At 45.1% G+C, this 26,530-nt stretch overlaps 1 protein-coding gene across 10 annotated transcripts in view; it reads right to left on the bottom strand.

The window, feature by feature from the left end:
* Positions 1–26,530, bottom strand: part of DMD (dystrophin) — a 2,449,111-nt gene that overhangs the window by 87,312 nt on the left and 2,335,269 nt on the right. For all 10 annotated transcript variants that reach the window (XM_060182733.1, XM_060182732.1, XM_060182735.1 and 7 more), the window contains 4 exons: positions 22,133–22,207; positions 8,882–9,083; positions 5,392–5,477; positions 2,000–2,157 (listed from right to left, as the gene is read on the bottom strand). In XM_060182733.1, coding sequence (XP_060038716.1) covers positions 2,000–2,157; positions 5,392–5,477; positions 8,882–9,083; positions 22,133–22,207 — 521 coding nt within the window. The remainder of the gene's footprint in view (positions 1–1,999; positions 2,158–5,391; positions 5,478–8,881; positions 9,084–22,132; positions 22,208–26,530) is intronic.

Genomic DNA, 26,530 nt, shown 5'->3' with positions numbered 1-26,530 from the left:
ATTTCTACGGTTAATTTTAGTGCCAATAGAATTAGGATGGGTTCAGAAAGCTTGTAGAAGAAAACACAGTCCTTATTATTTGAGAGAGAGAGGGAGGGGGAGGTGAGGAGAGAGGGAGAAATCATGAGAACATTAAAATGATGACACTGGAGCTCTCTCCCTCTTTTGGTGCTGGGAGCATTACAAATAGAAGTGCCGTTTTACACAAAGCCATCTGGTAATATATATCCAAAGGCACAAAACTGTTTCTCTTTCAGTCTGGCAATCCCATTGCCTGAGAATTCATTATAAGGAAGAACTTCCAGTGGAGGGAAGAAAAGACTAGACACACATACAAGTTCTCTGTGGTATTAGCTATGCACACTCCTGAGTAAGAGGTCAAACAGTGCACCCATTTCTCTACATCAACTTGCTATGTACAGCTAAGCTGAGGCGCTGAGTATGAGCAGAAAGGCCAATGGGGGGGGGGAGGGAAGACTGCAAACAGGACTTGCATGCAAGAGATCCCTGCTTCTATCTGCCACACCATCATGTGCCAGAGCTGAGTGGTTCTCGGATCAACAGGAAACAATACTGGGGCAGGATATAAAAGCGAATGGAGAGGTGTTGTGTTGAGCTGGTGGTGATGGACATGAACAGAATACAAACTTCCAATCTTGTCATGAGACTAAGGGAAGTCACCACTTAGTCCTTGGGCTAGAACAGGAATGTCAAAGCCTCAAAAGGAATTTTAAAAAATAGCTCTGTCAATTATTTACCAACAGACACTGGAAAGGAGGCTGTGATGATAAAACTGGGTTGAAAGACGAGCAGAGAGACTAGGACACTCACCTACAGAGGTCATATGCTTACTTACAAAGGCTTTCTGCTTCTAGAAGATAAATGACCTCCCTCACTGAACTGCTGCAGACATCCGTAGCTCCCAGCACCTTAGTGACAGCAAAGTCTCTGCTGTCGATAGTTTCTGTCCCGTCCTCTACACTGTCCTCTCACCTCACCAAAAGGTTAAAAAAATATTGCCTACAGGGCTTTCATGTGCCAAAAGGCCCCTCCCTATCTAGCTGCCTTTCTGGAGAGCAAAAGTAGGGAAACTGGAAGTCTGTGTTCTTGGCAATGAATGTCCCCAAGATTGGACAATAAGCATGCTAGCTTCAAATCAGGGCAGCCTGGAACGTTCCTCCTCATGACCACAGAATGTGAGCTCAGATCTACAGGGATACAGAGGTCACATAGGCTCCTAAGCTGAATATGGGCCCCAGATCACATCAAATCGATGGGGTTTACAGTCAACAGTATTTATATACCTTTCCCATATTTGGGAGCTACTCTCTTCCCTGATCCAGCTTTCTGGTCCTTTTTCCAGCCATGACAACATCTCCCCAGACAATAAATGGATCCTCCTGCATATCAGATGTCAGGCTCGGAAAAAAAAAAAAAGAAACTAGTATAGTCATGGACCCTTTGGAATATAACTAAAATATGCCTACTAACTATCTACAAAACAGAGGACCCCCCCCACACACACACTCTTCAGCTGAACTATTTCAGCCTTTAGGTTCATGATAAGTCAACAATTTGTTTTGGCTTTATATGTTAACTCTTTTTTCAGCCACCAGGTTCCAGATGCTAACATGATGCCAGCCAGATTTCCCTGGGCAGACTCAACCAGTGTGTCCTGGAGCCCAGCTTCCCTGGAGCCCCACCCCACTAGGGAAAGAGAGAGGCAGGCTGAGGGTATAGATCAACCTGTCAACGCCCATGTTCAGTGAGGAAGCAATTACAGAAGCCAGACCTTCCACCTTCTGCATCCCACAATGACCGTGGGTCCATACTCCCAGAGGGTTAAAGAATAGGAAAGCTATCAGGGAAGGGGATGGGAAGGGATACGGAGTTCTGGTGGTGGGAATTGTGTGGAGTTGTACCCCTCTTATCCTATGGTTTTTGTCAGTGTTTCCTTTTTATAAATAAAAATTTTAAAAAAAGAAGGTGAGTGACTTACAAAATGGAAACAGCTCCTGACACTCGGCTCAATGTTACTGCCTCCAAAGGATGCGACTTCACCCAACTGCCTTGGGATCTGGATGGAGTCGTGCAGAAGCAGGCCCAGTCTGCGCTGGTCACAGAATCCTGTTGAACTCGCCACTTGCTTGAAAAGGTCTACAAGAGGAACAAGACAAGCGCAGGACTCACAAAGCAGCACTGGTGTGTGAAAGCAGAGCCTGTTGACCCTCCGGATTCGTCAACCACCTTGGAGAGGGAGGGGTGACAACTGCTGCCATTCTGGACACTTATTTGTATGGACTAAATCAATCATGATATGAAGATATGAAGGGTGGCAACTTAAATTTTTTTTATCTTTATTCATTTATTGGATATAGACAGCCAGAAATCTAGAGGGAAGGGGGTGATAGAGAAGGTGAGAGACAGAGAGACAACTGCATCCATGCTTTACCACTCGCAAAGCTTTCCCCATGTAGGTGGGAACCGGGGGCTCAAACCCGGGTCCTTGCGAATTGCAACATGTGCGCTCAACCAGGTGCGCCACCACCCGGCCCCATGAAGTGTGGCAACTTTTAAATAAGCAGTGGGGGCTGGGCAGAGGTTACACCTGGTTAGTGCACAGGTTACTATGCTAAGTATCCAGGTTTGAGCTCCAACTTCCTCACCTGCAGGAGGGAAGCTTCCCAAGTGGTCAAGCAAATACTTCAGGTGTCTCTGTCTCTCTCTCTCCCCCTCCTCTCAACTTCTCTCTGTTCTATGAAATAAAAAATAAAAAGGGAAGTAATAGGGAAATGGCCACCAGGAGTAGTAGATTCATCATGCAGGCACTCAACACCAGTGATAACCTTGGTGGCAATTCAAAATAGTAATAATAAACAAAAAGTTATGTATCCTGGCAGAAAATGGAAGTTTACATACTGTCAACATTTGTCTCTCTTATTAGCCAGAACACAGTATTTGTTTGTTTTACCAGAGCACTGCTCAGCTCTGGCTTATGGTAGTAGAAGGGAACGAACCTGGGACTTTGGAACCTCAGGCATGCGAGGTCTTTGCATTTCCATCATCCTATTGGAGAAATAGGGTGGGAGCAACCTGCCAGAGCACAATTCTTTATGAACCATTTTTGATGCAACACAGTGCCTTTATTAGAAAAATAAATGCTGGGGCCAGGTGGTGGCGCACCAGGTTGAGCACACATATTACAGTGCACTAGGACCCGGGTTTGAGCCTCTGGTTCCCACCTGCAGGGGGAAAGATTTGCGAGTGGTGAAGCAGTGCTGCAGGTCGGTCTCTCTCTCTCTCTCACGCCTCTCCCCTCCCCTCCTCTCCTCTCCTCTTCTCTTTCTCTCTCTCTCTCTCTCTCTCTCTCTCTCTCTCTCTCTCTCCCCTTCTCTCAATTTCTGGCTGTCTCTATCCAATAAATAAAGATAACAAAAAAAATTTTTTTAAAGAAAAAGAAATGCTTTAGCATTAAGAACCTTATAACTGGTCCAAAGAACTGTCTTCTTCAGATATCAGGAATTCCACCAAATGTACCCAAAGCAGGACTTGATGAAATCTGATCGCTGACTTTCTTGTCTGTGTTCCTGCTAGATGGTGTGCAGCTTTATACGTCACTCATCTCGTTTGACACCATGACTGGTTTAAAATGTATCTGTCTTGGGGGCTGAGGAATGTGGGCAGGAACTGCAGAAGTACCTGGCAGACAGCAGGTGCCCAATAGAGGTGGCTTCATAGAATAAACAGACCAAATACAATGCATGCTTTGTTTTCAGTGTCACTGAAAGCATACCTGTATTCAAATAAAAGTTATCTCCCCCTAAAAAGTCAATGCAAGAAGGCTTTTCTTACTCATAAGCACACTAAGAAATGCAACAGAGTGGTGGTACATCTGGTTGAGAGAACGTTACCACTGGCAAGGACCCAGATTCAAGCCCTGGGTTCACAAAGCAGCACTCTCTCTCTCCCTCCCCCTCCCCCTCAGTTTTTTTCTGTAGACAATAAATGAATAAAAATAAAACATAAAAAAGAAATACTTTTAACAAGTTATCTAAGATAGAGACAGCAAAAACCAAATCACACTTAAAAAGCCTTTACCATCTCTCTAATACACACTCCTAAATGTTCTCAAAATTTTGGATTATGCTGAAATATCCCAGTTGGAAGTCAGTGTTTTTGTTTTACCAACCTCAAAATTTTGAGAACAGTGCTCCCTCTTCAGTTAATTGAAGCACAGGATCAAAGCTCCCTTGATGATTCAATTTAGCCTTACAATGTGCAAGTATCACACCAGTGATAAGGTTAGATTAGAAACTAACCAATAATAAGGAATGCATAGGCTAGCTACAGGAGGAAACACCCCCTCACTGCCTCCACCCTCAGATATATACTATGCTGTCTAAGATGCATTTTGAAATGGTTAACAAAATCTGTGCGGTCATTTTTTCCCTTGGTTCCTCGGATGAGAAGACTTAAGAGGAAACTACATAAAAGTGAGAGTTCAAAGGGCTTGTGCATTCAGTGGCTTACTCCTGGGGGGGGTGAAATGAGCAATAGGACACACCATGGTTTTGGAGAAATTCTATCTCTTTCAGCTCCTGCCTGGCCTCAAGATCAGCATCCCTGTGTGGCAAGGCCTTCGGGGGAAAGAGGACAGACCAGATAGACTAGGTCTGTTTAATATGCCAACTGAAAAGGTTTCTTTCCAGCACTTAAAGGGGAAGAAACTAGTCCAGTCCTTCATACAGACACATTTGCTTGGTCATCTCAAGGTCTATTTCTCTAGCATCTGCTTTTTAATTTGGATTTACATGTTTTAAGCAGAAGAACCCAAGGACTGGTCAAAAGCAAACCCTATCAGGTGATATTTACTCTATTCGAAGTGGCAGGCTATCTTGCTAATAATAAAATGTTCCTCATGTTGCAGAGTTGGCTCTGTCAATAGAATGTGCAGTGAAATGATTATAAAATAAACCACGTTTCTTGAATGTGGATGTTAGATAGTATTCTTTAAATGAGAACCCAGAGATGAGACAAGTGCAGGGGTTAAGCCTTCGCATTCATTTTTTTTCTTCTTCTGACTTACACAAAGGGGTCCGGAAATCAGACTTTATATCCCCTGGGAACAAGCTTTTTATTCAGGCACAGTCAAGGTAATGTAAAATGGCACACAGACTGGAGAAGTTAATCCTCATTCTCGGCTTAAATACTTGCAATTGAATGTTTGACAGGGACTAGCACAAACCAAATTTGATGCTCTAAAAGCAGTTGTACATCTTACATGAAGTACCAGCTGTCAACTAAGAACACTATGTCACCCTCCCCCCACCTAGAACTGAGGCAATCAGCCAGCATTAATAAAAGAATACAGAGTTAATATACATGACTTACATCTGTACTTGTCTTCCAAGTGTGCTTTGCACAGAGAAATGATGCCAGTTTTAAAAGACAGGACTCGGATCCTCCCTGTCCGTCCCCTGTTATGAATAATAAAACCAGAAGAAAAAATTACTGACACTCTAACAGATGCAAACACTTCCCAAGTTAAGAAAAAACAAATGAAGGTATGAGAGTGCTTTTGACCGTTGTTTTATTAATAGCATTAAGAACTTTTCTGGGTTCATTATTGGGCTGATGACCTAGAATGTGATATTGGACCAATTCAACCAATGAATATTTATCAAACTTTCAATTCTTAAAAGCCCTTACTTGAATTTCAAGTAGCTCCACATGAAATAGGAGGAAAAAAATTCCTTCTATTCATCCATGGAGAACCACCTGCGTTTAAGTCAGTAAGTGGAAGAATCACTACTCTGCACTAAGCAATTTTGGTTACTGAAGCAAATTACCGACTTTGGTGATTGAAGTAAAAAAAAAAAATTCTTTGCCACTAACTGCTTTGCTCTCTTCAACGTTCTTTTAAAATTTCATCAGATTGCCCCTTATTGAGAAGAAAATTAATCACTTCAGGCCACATAACACATAATATAAAATATGAACATTTATCTCCATAAGAAAAATGATACACTCTATTAGGGACCATTCAAATATATGATCTTAAAGAGCAATTTAAAAAATAACCTATTGCTGTATAACTGTTCTGACCTGCATGTGCTTTCACCTTACATACAAAGCTGATATAAAGCATTCTGCAGAACGAGCTCATTAGCAAGTTCATTTTCTCTATGGGGAGATTTTTAATATAAAAATGACAAGGTTGCTCTCAATTTTGTAGAAAATGTGTTTCAATAATTCTCAGATCTTATTTTATTATGGAAAACAATGAACTGTATATGTAGGCTGAAAACACAGTCTTTCAAAAAAAACTCTTCCATTTTGTATTTCAAAACTGCAAAGCCCTCCCCCCCCACCCCACTGCATTGAAAGAACCTCTGATGATGGGGTCTGTTGGTTCTCTCTTTCTCTGTGTCACTATCTTTAAAAAAATTTGCAAAAGCCAAGTCCCAATTGTGGTTACTTGAAGTGAACAATACACTCAACTTTGACTGGTGCAGTTCACTAGAACTCTAAATCAAACAGAAATCCTTGACCCTAAGGCATTAACACAATAACACAATCACTAGAAAATAAGATTTTTTTTTCTTTTTGCCTCCAGTGTTATTGCTGGAACTTGGTGCCTGCACTATGAATCCACTGCTTCTAGAGACCTTTTTGTTGTCCTTTTTGCTACTATGATTGTTGTTGGATAGGACAAAGAGAAATCAAGAGGAGGGGGCAGAGAAAGACAGACACCTGCAGACCTGCTTCACAGCTGGGGGCTTGAACCAGGATCCTTACACTGGTCCTTGCACCATGTCCACTTAACCTGCTGAGCTACCACCTGGCCCCCTAGATTTCCTTTTTTTCTTCTCTCATTAGCAAATGGCAGATGAAATTTTAACAGATACTAGACAGTTACACAGGTCTTCAAGGGGTAAATTCGTCACCAAATAATTCTCAAGGTTTATGAATGGGAAGCTGTATTCCATGCTTATTCATGTGTCTTCTGTACAGAAAAGCATTTCAAAACCGTTTGAAAGATCAAAATGCAAGTCTTTATCAAAACAGTTGCAAGTGCAAACCAAAATTCAAACCCAACAACTCTGTTATGTAATTATCAGAACTCAATAGCCAGTAAGTCTTGGAATTTTAAAAAGCAATGCCTAGTTCAAAGCAACAACTGGAGGGGGGGGAATAAAGGCCTGTGTCTTTACTGAGGTGCTGGGATGGACCAGCAAGATAGCTCACCAGCTATTATTCATGCCTTGCCACGCTCACGGTGCAGGTCGGAACCCTAAGCACCACATGGGAGATACCATGGCACTGGGAGAGGCTCTAGCACTGTGGTTTTCCTGTCTCTCTGAATGAGGAAAGGTAAGCCTGGGAGCAGTGAAATCATGTGTGAGTGAGGCCCTACTTCTACAAAGAAAAAAGAAAGAAAGAAAGAAAGGAAGGAAGGAAGGAAGGAAGGAAGGAAGGAAGGAAAAATGGGGACAGTTGTGGTTCAAGTTTATGACAAAGGCAAAAGAGAAAACTTCCAGGATTCCTAATGGCAGCATGTTCCTGTTGATAGGAGAAATTGGGGGGTGGGGGGATAGGCAGTTTCACACCCAGGTAAGTGCACATAGTACTAAGTGCAAGGACCCACACAAGGATCCGGGTTAGTTAGAGCTCCTGGCTCCTCACCTGCAGGGGAGTCACTTCACAAGCAGCAAAGTAGTTCTGCAGGTGTCTATCTTTCTCCCCCTCCTCTCTCAATTTCTGTCTTATCGAATATAATGACAAGAAAAAAAGGGGGCGGCTGCTGGGGACTGGCCCTGCAGGTACAGAGTCCCAGCGGTAACCCTGTAGAAAGAAAGAAAGAAAGAAAGAAAGAAAGAAAGAAAGAAAGAAAGAAAGAAAGAAAGAAAGAAAGAGAGAGAGAAGGAAAGAAAGAAAGAAAGAGAGAGAGAGAGAAGGAAAGAAAGAAAGAAAGAGAAAGAGGAAGGAAGGAAGGAAGGAAGGAAGGAAGGAAGGCAGGCAGGCAGGCAGGCAGGCAGGCGGGCGGGCAGGCAGGCAGGCAGGCAAGCAGGTAGCAAGAGAAAATTGTGAGGCCTAAGAAGAATGCAGTCAGCATTAAAATGGAGTCCTTCTGCACACTTCCTGGATTGTCTTTATTAAGTTCAAGGGGGTGGAGGGGAGAGAGAGAGAAAAAAAAACCGGGGCTATCTCCCGTGTGCAAACCATCGAGATAAACCAGTGCTCTCTAAGAGAGAGTGATGAATAGAGGTGCCAAAGAGAAACACTTTATCAAACCTTATTAAGGATGTCTCCCTCCCTCTCTTTCTCTCCTCTCGCACACCCACTCTCTCTCCGTGCATACGTGCATGCGTGTATGTGTGTAAAAGCCCCTCAGAGACACTGAGGAGCTGGCCGCACCGAGGGCTCATTTTCAGTGTGCTGGCTTATTCACTGATAATCTGGAGCAGAACTCTCTGGAGGCACAGCGAATGCTCTTCAGATCTGGTGGTGGATGTGCCACCCCTGCCAGTGAGAGGGGAGCACCCCCAAGTGCAGGGAAAATTTACAGCCCGCAAACATGAAATGGCTAAACCTCTGAGCCTCTACTTCTTGAGACACGAGGGACTCAGGCTTTTGTTTTGTTTGTTCTCTAAGAGCACTCTGCTTGCTGGCACTAACCACCCCCACACCCTGGCCAATTTATCACAATCCTCCTGCAAAAAGGCAGTAATAATTCATCACAGAGATGGCATTAGGCCTCCCAGCCTCCAGAAACTTCCAGCCTAGGGCCCTAGGAGGGGGGGAGCCATTCACTGCACCCTGGTCATTTCTGTAAACCAAGTGCCCTTGTTGGCGTCAGAGACCAATGTGTAATACTTACGTGTCATAAACATTCAGCAGCCAATTGAGACACATGTCCACGCAGAGAGGGACGTTAACCAGATTGTTGTGTTCTTGCTCCAGGCGATCATAAATGGTGGTCAAACAATTGATGATCTGCAGGATGTCCATGGGCTGGTCATTTTGCTTGAGGTTGTGCTGGTCCAAGGCATCGCACGCGGCCGACAGGCTCAGGAGATCCACTGCAGAAGCCACAGGACATCACAGTGACTCAAGAGTGGTGAAGTCCACCCTCCCCCGTATTCCCTGGGGAATCCTGCTGGGGCTATCTTCCACTCTCAGCGCTGGCCAATATTCCAGAGAGCAACTCTTTGAGACCAAAGTCATTCTCCACAGGAATAAGGGAAAAAGAAACTGATTCCACTAGAGATTCTGAAAGCATTCCTGACACCTCCATGTGTTAGTATTAGAGGTCAGAGAGATTAATCTGTATAGTTAGGACTGTGTAAACTCTACTTCCAGCTCAGCATTTATAATCATTAAGCATTTTTCTCCTTGAAATATCAGTCACACCTCCCTATCTCATCGCTGGCTTAACATCAGCTACAACAGAAATAAACAAATAATGACTGGCTAACATTTGCTAGAATGTCAAACTAGAAACACTGTAGAACATTTTTTTATCTTTTTCTTTTTTGAAGATTTTATTTATTTATGAGAAAGACAGGAGGAGAGAGAAAGAAGAACCAGACATCACACTGGCACATGTGCTGCCGGGGATTGAACTTGGGCCTTCATGTTTGAGAGTCCAAAGCTTTACCACTGCGCCACCTCCCAGACCACACAAACATTTTTCATCTATTTATTGTATTTTAATGAGAGAGATACAGCGATAAAGAGAGAAAGACGAGAACATTGCTCAGTTCTGGTATATAGTGAGGCTGGGGATTGAACCTGGGACCTCAGAGCCTTGAGCCTGAAAGTCTTGTGCAGAACCATTATGCTGTCTCCCCAGCCCAGACTGTAGAATCTATCCAGTTCTCAGACCCTAGTCTCACTGATTTCTCCCTTCATGTTCAGATTGGATCTAGCAGTGTACCCCTCAAATGGTGTTTAATGCTCAAAGGCATGAACTGAACCAAAGTGAACTTCGACCTTGTCCAGTATCAGCAAACTGCTAGTTCCTCCCTTCCCAATTGTTATGGAAAGATGCTTTTCCTATAAAGCCAATTTATTAGCCATACTGGAAATGCAACACTGCTTTCCCAACGTCTTGTAGACCAAAACACTGGTCTGGAGGCTCAGTCCTTTGAGAGAAGGACTCCAAGATGATTAAGTGGTGACACCATTTGAAAGGGGACTCCAGGTGACCCCATGCCATCCCTTGCAGAAAACTGCCTGCTCAAGACTTAAAAGACCCAAATCTAGGACGTCGCCACATTCTCCTACTGCCTTGCAGTTTGTTCAGTGTTCTGTGGGGGGAGCCACACTGTGGTTAATACCTATGCAGGTAATACCAAGGTAGTGCACTCCCCTCCTCCCCACTCTGAAAAAGGGAAATGCCTTTGAAGTTTCCCTGGAAGCTTAAGGACACAGAGAGGGAAGTGGGAGGGTTTCTTTGTCTTTGCCTTTCATCCCCATGAACAAAGCTCTGTATTTCCACCTGCCGGTTTCCTGAAAATGCCCTGGACTGGCAATCATCCTATCAGAGTAACGGGCCCTTGCCTTTTGCTGTAAAATACTCTGAAGATAAAGGAGCGACCTCTTCACACAGAAGATGGGAGTTTGTATAAAGTGGCAGAAAGGAGCATAACTGGATTTGAGGGAGGCAGGGAGGAAAAAGAATAAAAGAATTAAAAAAAAATAACAAGGTGTGCAACCAGAAGGGCAGGCGGGAAGGTACAGACACAAAGACTCCCACTGCCATTTTCTCTCTGTACGCCTGACTTCCTCCGAGGGCAATGCCAAGTGTAGACAATGAGAACGTTTTAGTACCTACCACGGCACACCGTTTCCACCAGTGGGAGATAGGAATGGCTTCTTGCAAATACCAGTACTCCCCAAGTATTGTTTTATATGGTGAAGGAAATGAAGGGTGGCCTGCAACTTTTCCTGCCATTTCCTGTGACCCTGCCTGAATCACTGTACAGATTTTACAAGAGGTAGCAAGTGAGAATTTTAAGATTCACTTTTGTAGGAAGAGTTTGATTTGCCCATGTGATGGAAAGAAACAAGCAGCAACATTGCACACAGTTCTTTGCACTGGGTCCATTTTTATCTCTATACAGGTGAACGGGTAGCACGCAAAACAGAAAGTAGAGTATTAGTAGCTCTGAAGGGGAGTAGGGTGATTGCCCTGGAAGAATAGAAGCACAAACTGACAGGAGAGAAACCATGGACAGTGTTCTCTGCTAGAAATGGGTGTGGGTAAGCCCAGGAAGTATCCCTCATAGAGACTGGAGCACATGGCTCCCAAAGCAAACATCAGACAGAATTCCACCTGCCTGGGGCGATTCCTTATGAGACTCCTATCCAAGTATAGCCGACTGATACTATGAACTTGAAAAGAGGTCGGAAAAACCAATAGGGATAATTTCACTACCACAAAGCCATGCTCTTGCTGTTCAAAATGAGTGCTTTAGAGAATACATTGAGATTTTTTTTTTTTTTGGATGAAACACTAAACATAGTGATTACTTGTTTCTAGAAGCCTCCACAAGCCAACAGCAGACAAATTTCCTGAAACTGTCCTTATATCTCAAGGTAGGAATTCCCTTCTAAGGAGACACACACACACACACACACACACACACACACACGCACACGCACACGCACAGCACTTCAGTGCGTTCTGTATATAAGATCTATTTCATGCATACCAAAGCTATATGAAAACCCAAGTATGTGCCAACAAGCCCTCTTCTTTGAAAATAAATGTACAATAGAGGATACTGTCATTTCTGATGTTGCCGAAAGACAGGGACCATTCGCTGTCATTTGCTGGTGTCCTGAATGAGGGTCGTAAAGGTGAGGAGGAGGAAGACAGAACAACACGCAGGGCAGGAAACTAGAAAATGAAGGCGAGGAGTGGAAGTCTAGGGATCCCCATGGCGGTTCCTGAGGCCCTAGCTGTGCCGGATCATCCTGCCACAGTCCAGCCTCAAGTGCTAACTCTACTCCTTTCTGCCTCGGCAACAAGAAAGGACTCAGAGGAGTCCCTCCATCCAAGGGAGAGGGTAAGGCAGGTTTCTCTGTTTTTGACCTTGTCTTTGACAGAATCAAAAGTGCCAAGGGACAGAGAGCGTCTACAGGATATTTTGTGCAGTTAAGAAAACTGACACCAGGGAGTCGGGTGGTAGCGCAAGGACAGGCCTAAGGATCCCATTTGAGCCCCTGGCTCCCCACCTGTAGGGGAGTCGCTTCACAGGCAGTGAAGCAGGTCTGCTGGTGTCTGTCTTTCTCTCCCCCTCTGTCTTCCCCTCCTCTCTCCATTTCTCTCTGTCCTATCTAACAATGATGACATCAATAACAACAACAATAATAACTACAACAACAATAAAAAAACAAGGGCAACAAAAGGGAAAATAAATAAAAATTAAAAAAAAACAAAAACTTGACACCGGAGATATGAAGACCCCCTGATGGGACGCACAGCTTTGCTGACTCCTTGTGGAGGTACACGCTGAGAAGATGCTTGTGAGGAAATGCCACCTTCCCACAGACACTGTGAACTAGGCTGAAGGCCTCCCCAGACATGGCTTTGCCCAGCAAGAAAAGGCAGAACAACCCCCTGTAGCTATCTGGGTTGTGAGCAAAAATCTCAGAGACCCTGGAGTGGGTTGGGGGCGGGGTTTGCTGAGCATCGATCAAAGAGGCAAAAAGTTGAAGTCCATCACCATGGTTCATTGCTAGCAATGACACTGGCCATTTTTGATATTTTATCACCGTGTGTGTGTGTGTGTGTGTGTGTGTCTGTGTGTGTGTGTGTGTGTGTGTGTGTGTATGTGTGTGTGTCGGGGGATTCAGTGGTTTACAGGACAGCTGCTGACACATGGGTATGATTTCTCGTCTCCCTGAGATAGTGATAAGTATCTGCAAAACATGCTCATCTCCCAACATAAGTCCTTTTCCACCTACATGTGTCAGGCCCTCAAGGACCCCTGCCCTGTCCCTTACCTTTCCCTCCCTCCCCAGAGTCCTTTGCTTTGGTGCAATACACCACATCCAGCCCAAGTTTCACTATGAGTTTTTCCTTTCTTTCCTTGTTTCTTAAGTTCTGCCTGTGAGATCATCGGATATTTGTCCTCCTTTTGACTTATCTCGGTATGATGCCTTTAAGCTCCATCCAAGATGAGGCAAAGGAGATGACTGCATCATTCTTAACAGCTGAGTAGTACTTGAATGGGAGGCCATTTTTATCTGGTCCAGGTGAGACCCATGGAAGCCACTGGGTTTGGGACTGGCTTTGGCAGAAGACTCTGCCTAGGATAACAGGCAAGTGACCTGGACCCCTGGGACTGAGACTCTAATATGTGGGCCCAGCACACATTGATGATTATGATGGAAGGAAGACAGCAAGGCCTGGTGTGGCCCTTCCAGAGAAGGCTGCTTGGAGTGTGCACCTGCCCTGGCCAGACACCCATGCTGGGAGGTGCTCTGTAGTCGTGGTGTGCGGCCTGGCTTCAGTGTTATTGAAAGACTAGATTGGCTTTTCCTACCCTGAACTGCAGATATCTAAGTGTGGGCGTGTGGCCTCAGGAATCCCCTTTAGCAATAAACACTAGCCACTACCAGCAGTGCAAGTAGTGGCAGAAGGGAGACTGTTTCAAGACACACAACCCCCAATTCACTCCTATCTAAAAAAGAGAAAGACCATATCTTCTTTTTTTTCTTCTTAACAAAGTTGATTATTTACTAAGTTTCTATTCTATGCCAGGAATTGAGCTACAGAAATGTATTATGGAAACAATGGTATACAAATCAAACGTTTCTGTTTTCATGCTTGTATAATCTTATGTGGTAGCTTACTGCTTGGAGAGTGAAGTCATTTCAATAATAATATTTCAGTTATTAGTGCTGTGTAACAAATTATCCCCAAATCCAGCATTTTAAGCTCAACACTTTATTATGCTCACTGATTTGTACTTTAGAAACTTGAGCAGGGCCACTGGACTCTATGGCATCTGGGAATAATCTTGGAAAACTCAATAACTGAGGGTGACTTAATGACCAGGGGTTTAATGGAGATAGGTATCCTCATCACACTGGTTCATGCTTCTTTTTTTTTTTAATTTCTTATTTATAAAAAGGAAACATTGGCAAAACCATAGGATAAGAGGAGTACAGCTTGGCACAATTCCCACTACCAGATCTCCGTATCCCATCCCCTCCCCTGATATTTTCACTATTCTTTATCCCTCTGGGAGTATGGACCAAGGTCATTGTGGGATGCAGAAGGTGGAAGGTCTGACTTCTGTAACTGGGAAGACCATATCTTAACTCTTTTTCAGCCACCAGGTTCCAGATGCTACCATGATCCCAGCTGGCTTTCCCTGGGCAGACGACCCCACCAATGTGTCCTGGAGCCCCATTTCCCCAGAGCCCCACCCCACTAGGGAAAGAGAGAGACAGGCTGGGAGTATGGATCCACCTGCCAACACCCATGTTCAGCGGGGAAGCAATTACAGAAGCCAGACCTTCCACCTTCTGCACCCCATAATGACCCTGGACCCATACTCCCAGAGGGTTAAAGAATAGGAAAGCTATCAGGGGAGGGGATGGTATATGGAGTTCTGGTGGTGGGAATTGTGTGGAGTTGTACCCCTCTTATCCTATGGTTTTGTCAGTGTTTTCATTTTATAAATAAAATTATAAAAATTTTTAAAAAGACAACGACCTTATTTACAAAGAAATAAGGTGGAGCAGAGAGTCGGGTGTGGGGTTCATAAGCATGAAGCCCTGAGTTCAGTCCTCCCAGCACCAGATAAATCAGGGCACTCTTCTGACTTCCCTCTCTCTCTCCCTCTCCCTCAGGATCTCATGGTTGGGAGTTCATGCTTCATCTGCCATGCCACCGCCATGTTCTTTTTCAACACCAGCCTGATTGTGGTTGTTGCAAATGCTTGGGTGCTTGGCAGACAGGAGAGCCCCATTTCTCCATACTGATCCACCCTGACCTTTAACCCTAGGAAGAAACGAAAGGGGAAGATCTGGCTGGTCTTTCTTATTTTGCAATTTTAAGTACCCTTGTGGTTGAGCTCAAGGGATATAATTTATGTATGAGTTGAATGGGTGAGTTGGGGGGGGGCAGAGGAGAAGGTCTAGAGTAAGATTAATGGCAAGAGGAAGACTATTACTGAAGGAAAGTCGCCAGGTGTGCTGGACAAAAAGGGAACTCCAACATAATATTAGTGCCTAGAAAGAAGGTTAAAGTAAGAAGATATAATACGTTCCTTTGGCTGTGACTCAGATGCCCTTTCCAAGAATCAAGAAGTGAGCAGGACTATAGAAATGTCTGTGGCATGTCCACATCCAAGTACATTTAGGGATGGCTACTATTCATTTTTTTTTTTTTAGCCAGAGCACAGCTCAGCTCTGGCTTATAGTAGTACTGGGGATGGAACACTTGACCTTCGGTGCTTCAGGCAGGGAAGTCTTTTTTGCATAACCACTATGCTGTCTCTGCAGCCTACAGGTGACTACTACTCTGATTTGCTTGGGAGTCTCAACATTTTCACATTTTGATTTTATTTCCTAGTTCAATTATAAAAGTTAACATGCAAATGGTAACACATCCCAGGGATCAGAGAGCCTGGGACCACTTGAAATGCTTAGAAGAATTAGGAACAGGGCTAGGAATGCTTTGGGCAAGGTAAAATTTTCTTTCAACAGGAAAAGATAAACTGATTAGAAAGATCTAGTGCAAAAGAAGCTCTTCAAGGGCATCTAATTCCAGAAGGAAGGATAAGGATGGCCAAATGCCTAGAATGATAGATGAACTGGCGAATGGAACCTGCAAAGAACTCCTTAACAACTTCAGCACCATGACCTTGGGCCAACCATTTGTTTCCCTACTGTGCTATTCATGGGTACTGGACAGAGATTCTCACCAAGACATGAGTGCTTCCCCTGGGAGAGAGATGATTCCTATTACCCGGACCCCTCTTTTTGGGCATGGGATTCTGTCAAGGCACGCGAGCTGAGAAAATTAGTTGGGCTATGGCCTCCGGATGTGTGGAACTCTGAAAATAACAGCGACACAGCCTCTCACTGATGTGAGAAATAGCCCAAAGTGTGTGGGGAAAGCGGGCTGTGCAGAGGAAGGGATAAACTTATCACACTGGCCTCCTGGGTGCCGTGGCTGTGAGGCAGCCTGTGGTCCTGGATCCACAGCCTGACTTGACTGCTGTGGCATCTGTAAGCCATGCTGTTGTGTGGCCACACGTCTCCTTTAGCAACTGACTCTCAACTAATAACAGCCTTTGTGTGCTCATGGAAGGTGGGGTACCTTTATCAAGAATGGGGCATATTTCCTACCTGGCCTGTTGTGGTGAGAGCGAGCCTGGTGACTGAGACTAGATTCAGACAACTCTGGGCTGCAAGACATCTCTCTACCTTGAGATTTAGTTACCCTGATTGAAGCAGAGTATTTTCTGGTCCTTATTTACAGACTAAGAGCCACTTTCCCTCCTATGGTTTTGAATCTCTCCAAGTCACCATACACTAATCAATTAAATGTGCATACTTTGTTAAGTTTATTTTTCACTCTTAGAAGTTGGCCATCTCTTTACTTTTTATTTGATATAAATAAATACTTTAGATTAGAGACAGAGAGAAATTGAGATCAATGAGGGAGACAGGGAAGGAGAAACCCCTGCAGCACAGTTTTACCACTTGTGAAGCTTCCCTCCTACAGGTAGGGGGGGACCTGGGACTTGAACCAGGGTCTTTGTGCATGGTAACATGTGCATTCAAGCAGGTGCACCACTGTGAGGTCTCATATGCTTTTTTATTTTAGAAACCATACACCTATAGCATGCCATCAGCATTTCAGAAGGGGAAAGAGAACACCGAGATTATCGGAATTCCTGCTAATGTTCAGTGGTGTATTAGCCATACTAACCAGATTATTAATCCTTCTTACTGAGATTTTCTTTGTTGTAGCTTTTCTGTCGAGTTTAATTTTCACTCACAATGCACAGAGAAGCAATATGGAGTCATGCACCATTAAACCGATTACAAACTGGGGACATTATAGACCAACAGTGATGCTCTCAACTTAAATAGCAAATTCTCTATAGTGGATGAAATTGCTAGCTTTCTGCAATCTTGAAGCTTTGATGGTGAAGTGAGATTAAAAAGAAGATTTGAAAAAACATTAAAGAGGAGAGAGAGAGAGAGAGACACTATCAAAAACTTAATGGCGGTGGCACTGCATGTTTCTAAGGCAGCTGAAATCCAAACTCTTTATTGGCATCAGGAAATCACGGTGATAACATCACTCATTTTCATTAAAGTAAGAGTTGGTGGGAGCTACCTTCAGTTGGAAAAGCCAGCCAGGACAAGTTTTATTTGCCTGTACCATAGACAACAGCTCTTTATCATGGCTTTGCAGCCACAGAAATGACAACAAGGCCAGGAGATAAACCTACACAAATATAAAATTAAGAAGACACTCTTAAATCATCTGCTGAGCAGCTAGGGGACCACAGATGCCTTCAATGACAAAAGGACTAGAGAACTCTCCATCTTAGATGCACCCCACCACCACCACCACCACCACCACCATGCACAGAACCTGCCTGACATTCTTGATGTTACAGCACTTAATTTAGGGAGATAGACCCTAACATGGCTATATCCAGATCTTCTCCAACGATGAGAAAACTCACACCTAAAAAGGAGATGCTGAAAGTTTCCTGTCTTCTCAGGAGTGGAAACTCCACATTAACTTTATCCTAAGGTCAGAACCTTGAATGACTAGTGTTTTTTCTCACATCAACTCCCCCCACTTCCCAGTGTCTGTCAGAAATGTGAACATGAATTGAAATGCTAAACAATGAGACACATAAGAAAATGAAATTGTTTTTGCACAGGAGGAAGGATGGAAGCCAAACCCAAGATCAAAAGGAGCTTTGTGGGCAGGGCACAGCAAGGTTTTCTGCTTCATCTATTTCTGGGTTTTCTAAGGGTTTAACCTGGAACAGCCCACAAACTCTTTGGGATTTATAGGGTCCCAGGAATATAATGAATTCCCAATCCTTGTACATTAATTATCCCTTCACTAATGGAAAGCAGTGTCCCTGGGAGAGGGCCCTACCAGGAGAAGAGGAAGGGAAGGCTTTCTCCAAGCAGCCCTGTGATTCTGCACACCCCAAACTGCCTTTTTCCAGCAATCATGTACTAACAGGTCCCTACGGAAATCCTAGGCCTGGGGAGCACTTTAAAAACCACTTAAACTTGGCAGCTATAGAGCTGAAAACTGATAGCTTCAGACTATGAGCTGGAAGAAAAGGGAAGCGGAAATTGACTTTCACTAGTGCATCCATCTCATGCAAACTTATCAAACAAACCCTCCTCTGTGCCAGGCTCTGGGCTAAGCGTTGGTGAGGCCAGGATGAAGAGCCTACTCACTCCTCCCAGATAATTCCACTTTGAGGATGGTTCTCCTCCATTTCTATGGGAAAAGGTAGATACCAGCCACCCTCATGGATGCCTCTCATGCCAGTCTCTGCCAACCTCCTGAGCAGACCTCTTCATGCCTGAAGGCTTGGCAGCCAGGGAGCATGGTCCTTTTCTCCTACCCAACTCTGGATGATTTTGACATCTTCAGGCATGACCTGGGCATCATTCTATCCTCCTTGGTTCCTTAACAGCCTATGTTTTATCTCCATAGAAATTCACATCTACTCCATTTCTGCCTCCACACCAATGGTCATATCCCAGGAGGAAGCACTTGGAATGATTCCACTCCTGATGTCAGGTTCACTCAGGCTACTCTGTGACTACAAGTTCTTTTATATTTACATGACTGTTATCATAAATTACTTAGCACTGTATTATAAAACCATAGGACTTCAAGGGTATAGTGTCACGTGTGTGAGTGTGTGAGTGTGTGAGTGTGTGTGTGTGTGTGTGTGTGTGTGTGTGTAAGTCACCACACCCACCACCAAAGTCCTGTGCTGCCACAGTTCTCACCAAGCCTGACCACAAAATTGTGACCTTCCAGTTACTTCCACAGCACTTTCTTCCTCTGCCAAGTGGACAGGCTACCTTTGTATCAGACTCGCTCCTCTTCACCAGTTTCCACCTGAACCAAAAGCGTCTCCTGCCCAGCATGGACTTGACAGCCATAACTGTAGCTGTTTAACCACTCTCTGCACCAATTCCTCCCTTCTGTCCAGCAGTCCTCTGTCCATCTGGGGACAGAACCATCTGGTATTGTCACCAAATCTGTCTGGAGGGAGAAATTCAGCTCCCTTACAGACTGGAGCTCCGGGACACTGCCTGTCAAGGCAGCCCTCTCTTGTGTAAAGCCCGAGCTCAAGGCCCTCGTCTTCCTCTACTCACCATCCTGCTGGCAGCCAGGCTTCCTTAGTTACCAGAACCCACACAGGTCACAGCCCTACTCATGATGGCAGGTGAGAGGGGGACCTTCCTCGTTTAGGGCTCTGGATCACCTGCCCCTCATCTCTAAGGAACAGTTCTTGTTAATTCTTCTTGGTGTTAATCTATTTTTTTTAAAGCAGAGCCCTGGCTTATGGTAGTATGGGAGATTGAACCTGGGATGTTGGAGCCTCAGGCATGAGAGTCTGTTTGCATAACCAATATGCTATCTCCCCCGGCCAGGGGTTAATTTTTTAAAAATATTTATTTATTTATTACCTTTTGTTGCCCTTGTTGCTTTATTGTATTTATTGTTGTATTTATTTTTGCTTTATTGTTGTAGTTATTGTTATTGTTGTCATCATTGTTGGACAGGACAGAGAGAGGAGGGGAAGACAGAGAGGGGGAGAGAAAGACAGACACCTGCAGACCTGCTTCACTGCCTGTGAAGCGACTCCCCTGCACGTGGGGAGCCGGGGGCTCGAACCAGGATCCTTACACCAGTCCTTGTACTTTGCACCATGTGCGCTTAACCCGCTGCGCTACCGCCCGACTCCCGAGTTAATTATTTTTACAAAGATTTATTAATGATGTAAAGGAGGGGCGAACCAGAGGATCGCTGGCATATGCCACACTGGGGACTGAACTCGAGACCTCATGCTTGAGAGTCCAGTGCTCCAGCGGCTACATGACCTCCTAGGCTCCAGTTAGTCTTGTCTTCTCTTTTCTCCTATCCATTTAAACAGACCTGAATGCCTCTCAGCTGTATGTATGTCCATAGAGAGGTTTTTTTTTTTCTTTATTGGGAATATTAATGGCTTACAGTTGACAGTAGTACTTGGTACATGTGTAACATTTCTCAGTTTTTTGCATAATATTGCAAACTCTCCCCACCTAGGCCCTCTTCCCCCGCCATCATGTTCCAGGACCTGCACACTGGACCCCCCCACCTCAGAGTCCTTTAGTTTAGTGCAACAGACCACATAAAAAGCTTTATACACGCACTCCTCAGGCCCTTCCAGCACCCCCGTCTCCCCACCACATCAGCATTTCTCCAAGGACTTTCTGCACTGCCATCTTCACATCCCTACTTCCTGTGTATTTTGAAGCCACCTCACCACATCCTCCTTGCTTCTCAGTACCCACCAAAGCGACTGAGGATGTCCTTGGTGCTACATCCAAGGGCCTTTTCCACCACTCTCACTCTGCCCACTCAGCAACACCTGAGGCTGCTGTTGGGTCCCTCATTTGCCTCAAGTAGTAGGTGGCATTAGAACCTCTTCTGGTTCTTCCTCCCCTGCCCTGTCCCTTCCTGTGCAATCCCTACCGGAGACTGCTCACTCTCCGTACTAAGAGCTCTTCTCATTCTCTCCCAGAAACCACATGCTGTGGACTCCTACATCCTGCCTGTGCATATTACCTGAGGACTACAGCCCTGTATCCACCATCCACCCAAGCCAGGCACTGTGGTAGCCTCCTTGAGTCCCCCTCACCCACAACATAAAATCAATCACAGAGGCCTGTCGGTTCTACCTCTTAGGAGGTTTTCAGTTCTTACCACTTACCTCCATTCTTACTCTATGACTGAATCTGCTCAGCAATCTCTTGCCTGTCAGTTGAACATTCCTCTCACCCTCCCACACCCAGTCAAGTGTGATTCTGAATCCAAATGAGCTTTGGAAATGAAGACCCCATCATGTCACCCCCGTGGCCAAATCGCTTAAATGTATCTCCACTGACAAGGCCATTCCTTGACACAAGAGTTTCAAAGGCTTGTCACAATGGCTTCCAACTGCACTCTCATGCCAAACATGACACTGCAGGCCCTTCCTGGAGATCTGCACTGCAGCTCCCCAATGTACCCTGGGACCTTGGGCATCAACTCTTCAGGCCAACTTCTGCACCTGACCCCTCGCTCTGCTCTCACAGGCCAGCCTACTCTTCCACTGCAGTCACGACTTTACAAGTGCCCCTTCTCTTTACCTCAGGGTGCCCAGACACAGAGGCAGTACACTTTCTTTATAAGCTATAGTCATTTTTGATGACCTTGTGTCCACTCCCCTGCAGGGAAGGGACCTGCTTGCCTCTTTCATGGGCACATCAAGGGCATGCAGACACCCAAGCACTAGTGCACTGGAATTCACCTTGTTGAAAACAATGAGATAAACTTTCTGATGAAAAGACAGAGCTGCTTGGCATTCCTGGATTTCCCCACTGATATATGTATAGTTGTTTTGCAAACGCAGAACAATCCCTCCAGTCATCTTTCTTCTATCATGCCATCCCTGTGAACACTAGCTCTGAAGCCAAGGCACACCCTTCCCCTGAGAAGTTCTGTCTGAGTAAGGCAGCACAGCCCTTCTAAGATTCAAGATATTCCAGACGAAGAAAAGGAGGCTACAGGGAGAGCATTCAAGTCTCACCGGCACTGGTAACTCTCAACACCAATGCCAGGAGTTGGAAAACAGATGACATCAATCGATATCTGGTCAAGCCCACACCAGAAGCTGAGCAATGGTGACAAGAGCGCTAAACATTTAGAAGAATCTAAACAAACGCAAGACTTGAAAAATGAATGCTGGCTCTTGTGACAACTGTTTCTCTCTTATCCAAGTGAAGATACCTCCGCCCTACCCCACTTCCACCTGAGCAAAGGAGTCACTCTGAAGCTCTGGGTCATACTCACAGCAAAGGGCCTTCTGCAGTCTCCGCAGCTTCATGGCTGTCCTGTATGCTGAGAACCGGACATTATTCAGGTCAGCTGGAGAGGAAGGGGAGAGACAAAGATCATTTGTTACTTCACAAGAAAACGCAGACAAGAAATTCCAAGTGTTGGCCAACAGTGAAAAAAAAAAAAAAGACTAGGGATTCAAAACAAAACAAAAAGCTCTTGCATTTGCATCACATCTGGGAGGGAGGTGAAGTGCTGTCAAGGTAGGGAAAGGACAAAAAGCAGGTTCTTGCTGTCTGACCATGAGGAGAGCTGGTCTGTGGGAAGGACTAGGGTGGCACACCACTATGGGGTATGCACGTTGTGCCTGAGAGGGACAAGAAGGGAAAGTGTTTTTCCCTGGGACTTAGTCACTGATGGTGTAGCGCAGCTCTGGTACATGGGATTAAAGAGGCCTGTGATAGCCGAAATAGCTATGAGGACGACTTGGCAAATGATCAAGTGGCAACACAACATTTTTTTCCTGGTTATAAAAGTCCAAAGCTGTGCACTTGTGGAAACCACAGAAATTAAGGGCAACTATGACATCAAGGGAACGAATCATCTGTAATCTCATTACCTACAGCAATGCACCACCGTCAACATTTTGCGTTTTTCTTACCCTACACAGTTGTATTGTGTGCAACATGTTTTAAAATATAACTATATAAAATATAAACAACCAACTAACGCAACCATCCTAATATGCAGCCACAGATTAACAACTCAACTTTTGGTACAGTGTTGTTGTTTTTTTTGTTTAATTTAAAGATGTTTTTGATTTTTAAAAATATATCTTAAAAATTATGAAAAAATAAAATAAAATTATGCTTATTTATTGGACAGAGACAGCCAAAAATTGAGAGGGAAGGGGGTTATAGAGAGGGAGAGAGACAGAGAGACAGAGAGACACCTGCAACACTGCTTCACCACTCACAAAGCTTTCCTCCTACAGGTGGGGGCTGGGGACTCGAACGGAGGTCCTTGTGCAAGGTAATGGGTGCTCAACCAGGTACACCACCACCCAAACCCCAAAATAGTTATTTATTGGATACAGACAGAGAGAAATTGAGAGGGAAGAGGGAGAGAGTGAGGAAGAGAGACACAGAGACATCTGAAGCACTGTTTCACCACGTGTGAAGCTTCCCCGCTACATGCAGGCATCAGGGACTTGAACTTGGGTCTGTGTGCATAGTGATATGTGTGTGTGCTCAACTGAGTGCACCACTGCCCAGCCCCCAGTGCAGTGATTTCTATAAGACATCCGGATATTAAGCCCCCCAACTTGCCTCAAATTATAGAAGACATATTTAGGTGATGCCCTTAAGTCCATGCAAATCCTGATATACACTAATGTTTCTTTTCTAGCACATTTGTGCATTTTGGTTTCAGAAACCCAAGTCCAAAAAGTTCCTTGAAGACAAACTTGTGCCTATCCTGAGACTTATTAGGTGACTGTTCTCTGAAAATACTTGTCTTGTACAGTGAGCAGACTGACTGGAAGACTAAATAAGTGGAAAAAGGGAATTAAAAAGTGCTGGCAAGCTTCTATAATTATGTGGCATCTATAAAACCAATTCTAACTAGGAGGGTAGTCTTTTGTTATCTGGGATTTCAGAGATGGGTTAACTTTTGATGCTCTGGTTGACTTTTACAGAGGGTGGGAGGAGAAGAAAGAGGAGGAGGAGAGAACAAGCTCAAGAGAACAACCAAGACCACAGCACTAAAGCTTCCCTCTATATGGTGAAGTCTATATGGACTTGAACCTGGGTCACGGTCAGGGCAAAGCAGTGCACTATCCATGTAAGCTACCTTGCCTGCTCTGGAAAGGATAATGCAATCTGAATCTAAATAACTTGGTTTAACGTACCATTTGTGTGATGGCCTGCACTGCAGAGACCAAGCATAAACATACAAATTGGAGTTGGGGGTGGGGTGGGGGGGGTGCAAAAACCAGAGTTTGTAATCTACTTTAAAACAGCCAATAGAAAACTAAGAAGAACTGACACTGTCAGATGTTGATAAGCATCTTGGAAAACCATCTTAACAAAATAAAACATCCATCTATCTTATGGCTCCCACAAGTTGCTTCTAGACATCTACCCAAAAGAACTGACAATATAAAGGCATGTACATGAATGTCCACAGTAGTTTTTTTTTCACTAAGAATTCTAAACTCAGGGAGTTGGGTGGTAGCGCAGCGGGTTAAGCACACACGGCTCAAAGCACAAGGACTGGCATAAGGATCCTGGTTAGAGCCCCCTGCTCCCCACTTGCAGGGGAGTCGCAGATGTCTCTCTTTCTCTCCCCCCCCCCGTTTACCCCTCCCCTCTCCATTTATCTCTGTCCTATCCAACGACAACATCAATAACAACAGCAATAACTACAACAATAACAAAAAACAAGGGCAACAAAAGGGAATAAAGATAAAAAAAAGAATTCCAAACTCAACAACAAATAGCAGGCAGAAAAAATAGTAATAGTCAAAGTAATAAAATGGGATACTACTTGGCAGTAAAAAGAGACTGCTGGTAATGTAACCATGTGAACTCCTCTGAAATTCTAGAATAGGCAAAACTCATTTCTAGTGGTAGAAGGCAGAGTGTAGCCTGGAGTGGGTAACTATGCAGAACACAAGAGGCTCCAATGCGGGCAAGTCATGTACCCTACCTAATGGGCTATCTCTCCAGCCCCAGAGTGGTACACATCTGGACTGATGCAGAGGGAACAGGAGTACATATGCTTGTCATCACTGAAAATAGCACGTGCTGAATGGACTCATGTGATGGCATGAAAAGGAAATTCTAAGAGCGTCCAAGCAACGGCGTGTGTGCGTGTGTGCGTGCGTGCGTGTGTGCGTGCGTCTGTCTTTCTGCTACACTCCAGAGATGGTTAGTTGTCTTAATCAGAAGTGTACAGTCCAGGGGGTGCTGGTTAGCAATTAATCAAAAAGCAACACTCCAGAGTGCTCTGGCTATCTTTAGCTCCTAGTACACCAGGGGTTTCATTAATTATCCTAATTAATGTTAGATGGGCTTGTGCGGGTGATAGGAAGGGTTTGCAAAATATGAGGACCACAAGAGACACTTCAGCAGCTGGCCCCTGCTGGACACTAATGGGGGCAGGAGACATCACACACCCACCGTCACAGGGAACCCTTGGCTGCCTTCTTACATACCCAGCTGGGCTTCTCAGCCCCCCTGGTGGCTTGAATTCAGTCTGACGGGTGGCAGGATAATGTTAAGAGTCACTTGGCAGGCAGGATAACCCCTGTAGATTCCGAGGCCCCAAGTCCTGATTCCACCGGGCTAGGGAGAGCCCAAGGCTCTGCCTCTCTAACAAGCTCCCAGGGGCTGCTGCTACTTCTAGGAATACACTCTGAGGCCTGTAGCCAAAGGGACCTGTGGGCTTCTCATGTCAAGCACTCCAGGCGGAAGAGCTGTGACATGGTTGTATGTGTGACACAGGCTGTAAGACCGCTTAGTACCCTCTGGCTAATGGATGGCCATCTGGGTGTGTGGCACCACATGCTGGGACTCGCTTGCATTAGAAACCAGCAGGCCCAGGCTGGGTGGTGATGTACCCGGGTGAGTGCACACATTACCATGCACAAAGACCTGGGTTCAAGCCCCTGCCCCCCCTCACCTACAGGGAGGATGTTTCATGAGAGGTAAAGCAGGTCTGCAGGTGTCTATCTTCCTCCTCCCCACTCTCCACTCCCCACCTCAATTTCTCTCTGTCCTATCAAATGCAGTAGAAAGAAAAAAGTGGATGCCAGGAGTGGTGTATTCATAGTGCTGGTATCAAGCTGAGCCCCAGTAATAACCCTGCTGGGAAAGAAACAGAAAATGAGAGAGGGAGAGGAGGAGAGGGGATAAGGGATGGGAAGGGGAGGGAAGGGGAGGGGAGGGAGGAAGGGGAGGGTGAGGAGAGGAGGGGGGAGGAGAGGGGAGGGGAGGGGAGGGGAAGCTAGATGAGCAGTCATGCAGCAGATAAGACTGTCCCTGGGAGTCGTTGGGCAGTAGCGTAGCAGGTTAAGTGCAGGTGGCGCAAATCACAAGGATCCGCCTAAGGATCCTGGTTCAAGTCCCTGGATCCCCACCTGCACGAGGTAGCTTCACAGGTGGTGAAGCAGGTCTGCAGGTGTCCTCCCCCTTTGTCTTGCCCTCCTCTCTCTATTTCTCTCTGTCCTATCCAACAATGGCATCAATTACAACAATAAAACAACAAGGGCAACAAAAGGGAAAATAAGTGTTTTTGTTTTTGTTTTTTAATAAGAAGACCATTCTTACCTCAAAGGCCAGTGAGCTACAATGCTCTTGGATTTGGGGAGTACCAGGCTCATCACACCATCACCAAAATTCTCCTTGCTGT

The sequence above is a fragment of the Erinaceus europaeus genome, chromosome X (genome assembly GCF_950295315.1).
Source record: "Erinaceus europaeus chromosome X, mEriEur2.1, whole genome shotgun sequence".
Lineage (NCBI taxonomy): Eukaryota > Metazoa > Chordata > Mammalia > Eulipotyphla > Erinaceidae > Erinaceus > Erinaceus europaeus.
The sequence above is the reverse complement of the archived record's forward strand: the minus strand, read 5'-3'. Positions and strand labels throughout refer to the sequence as shown.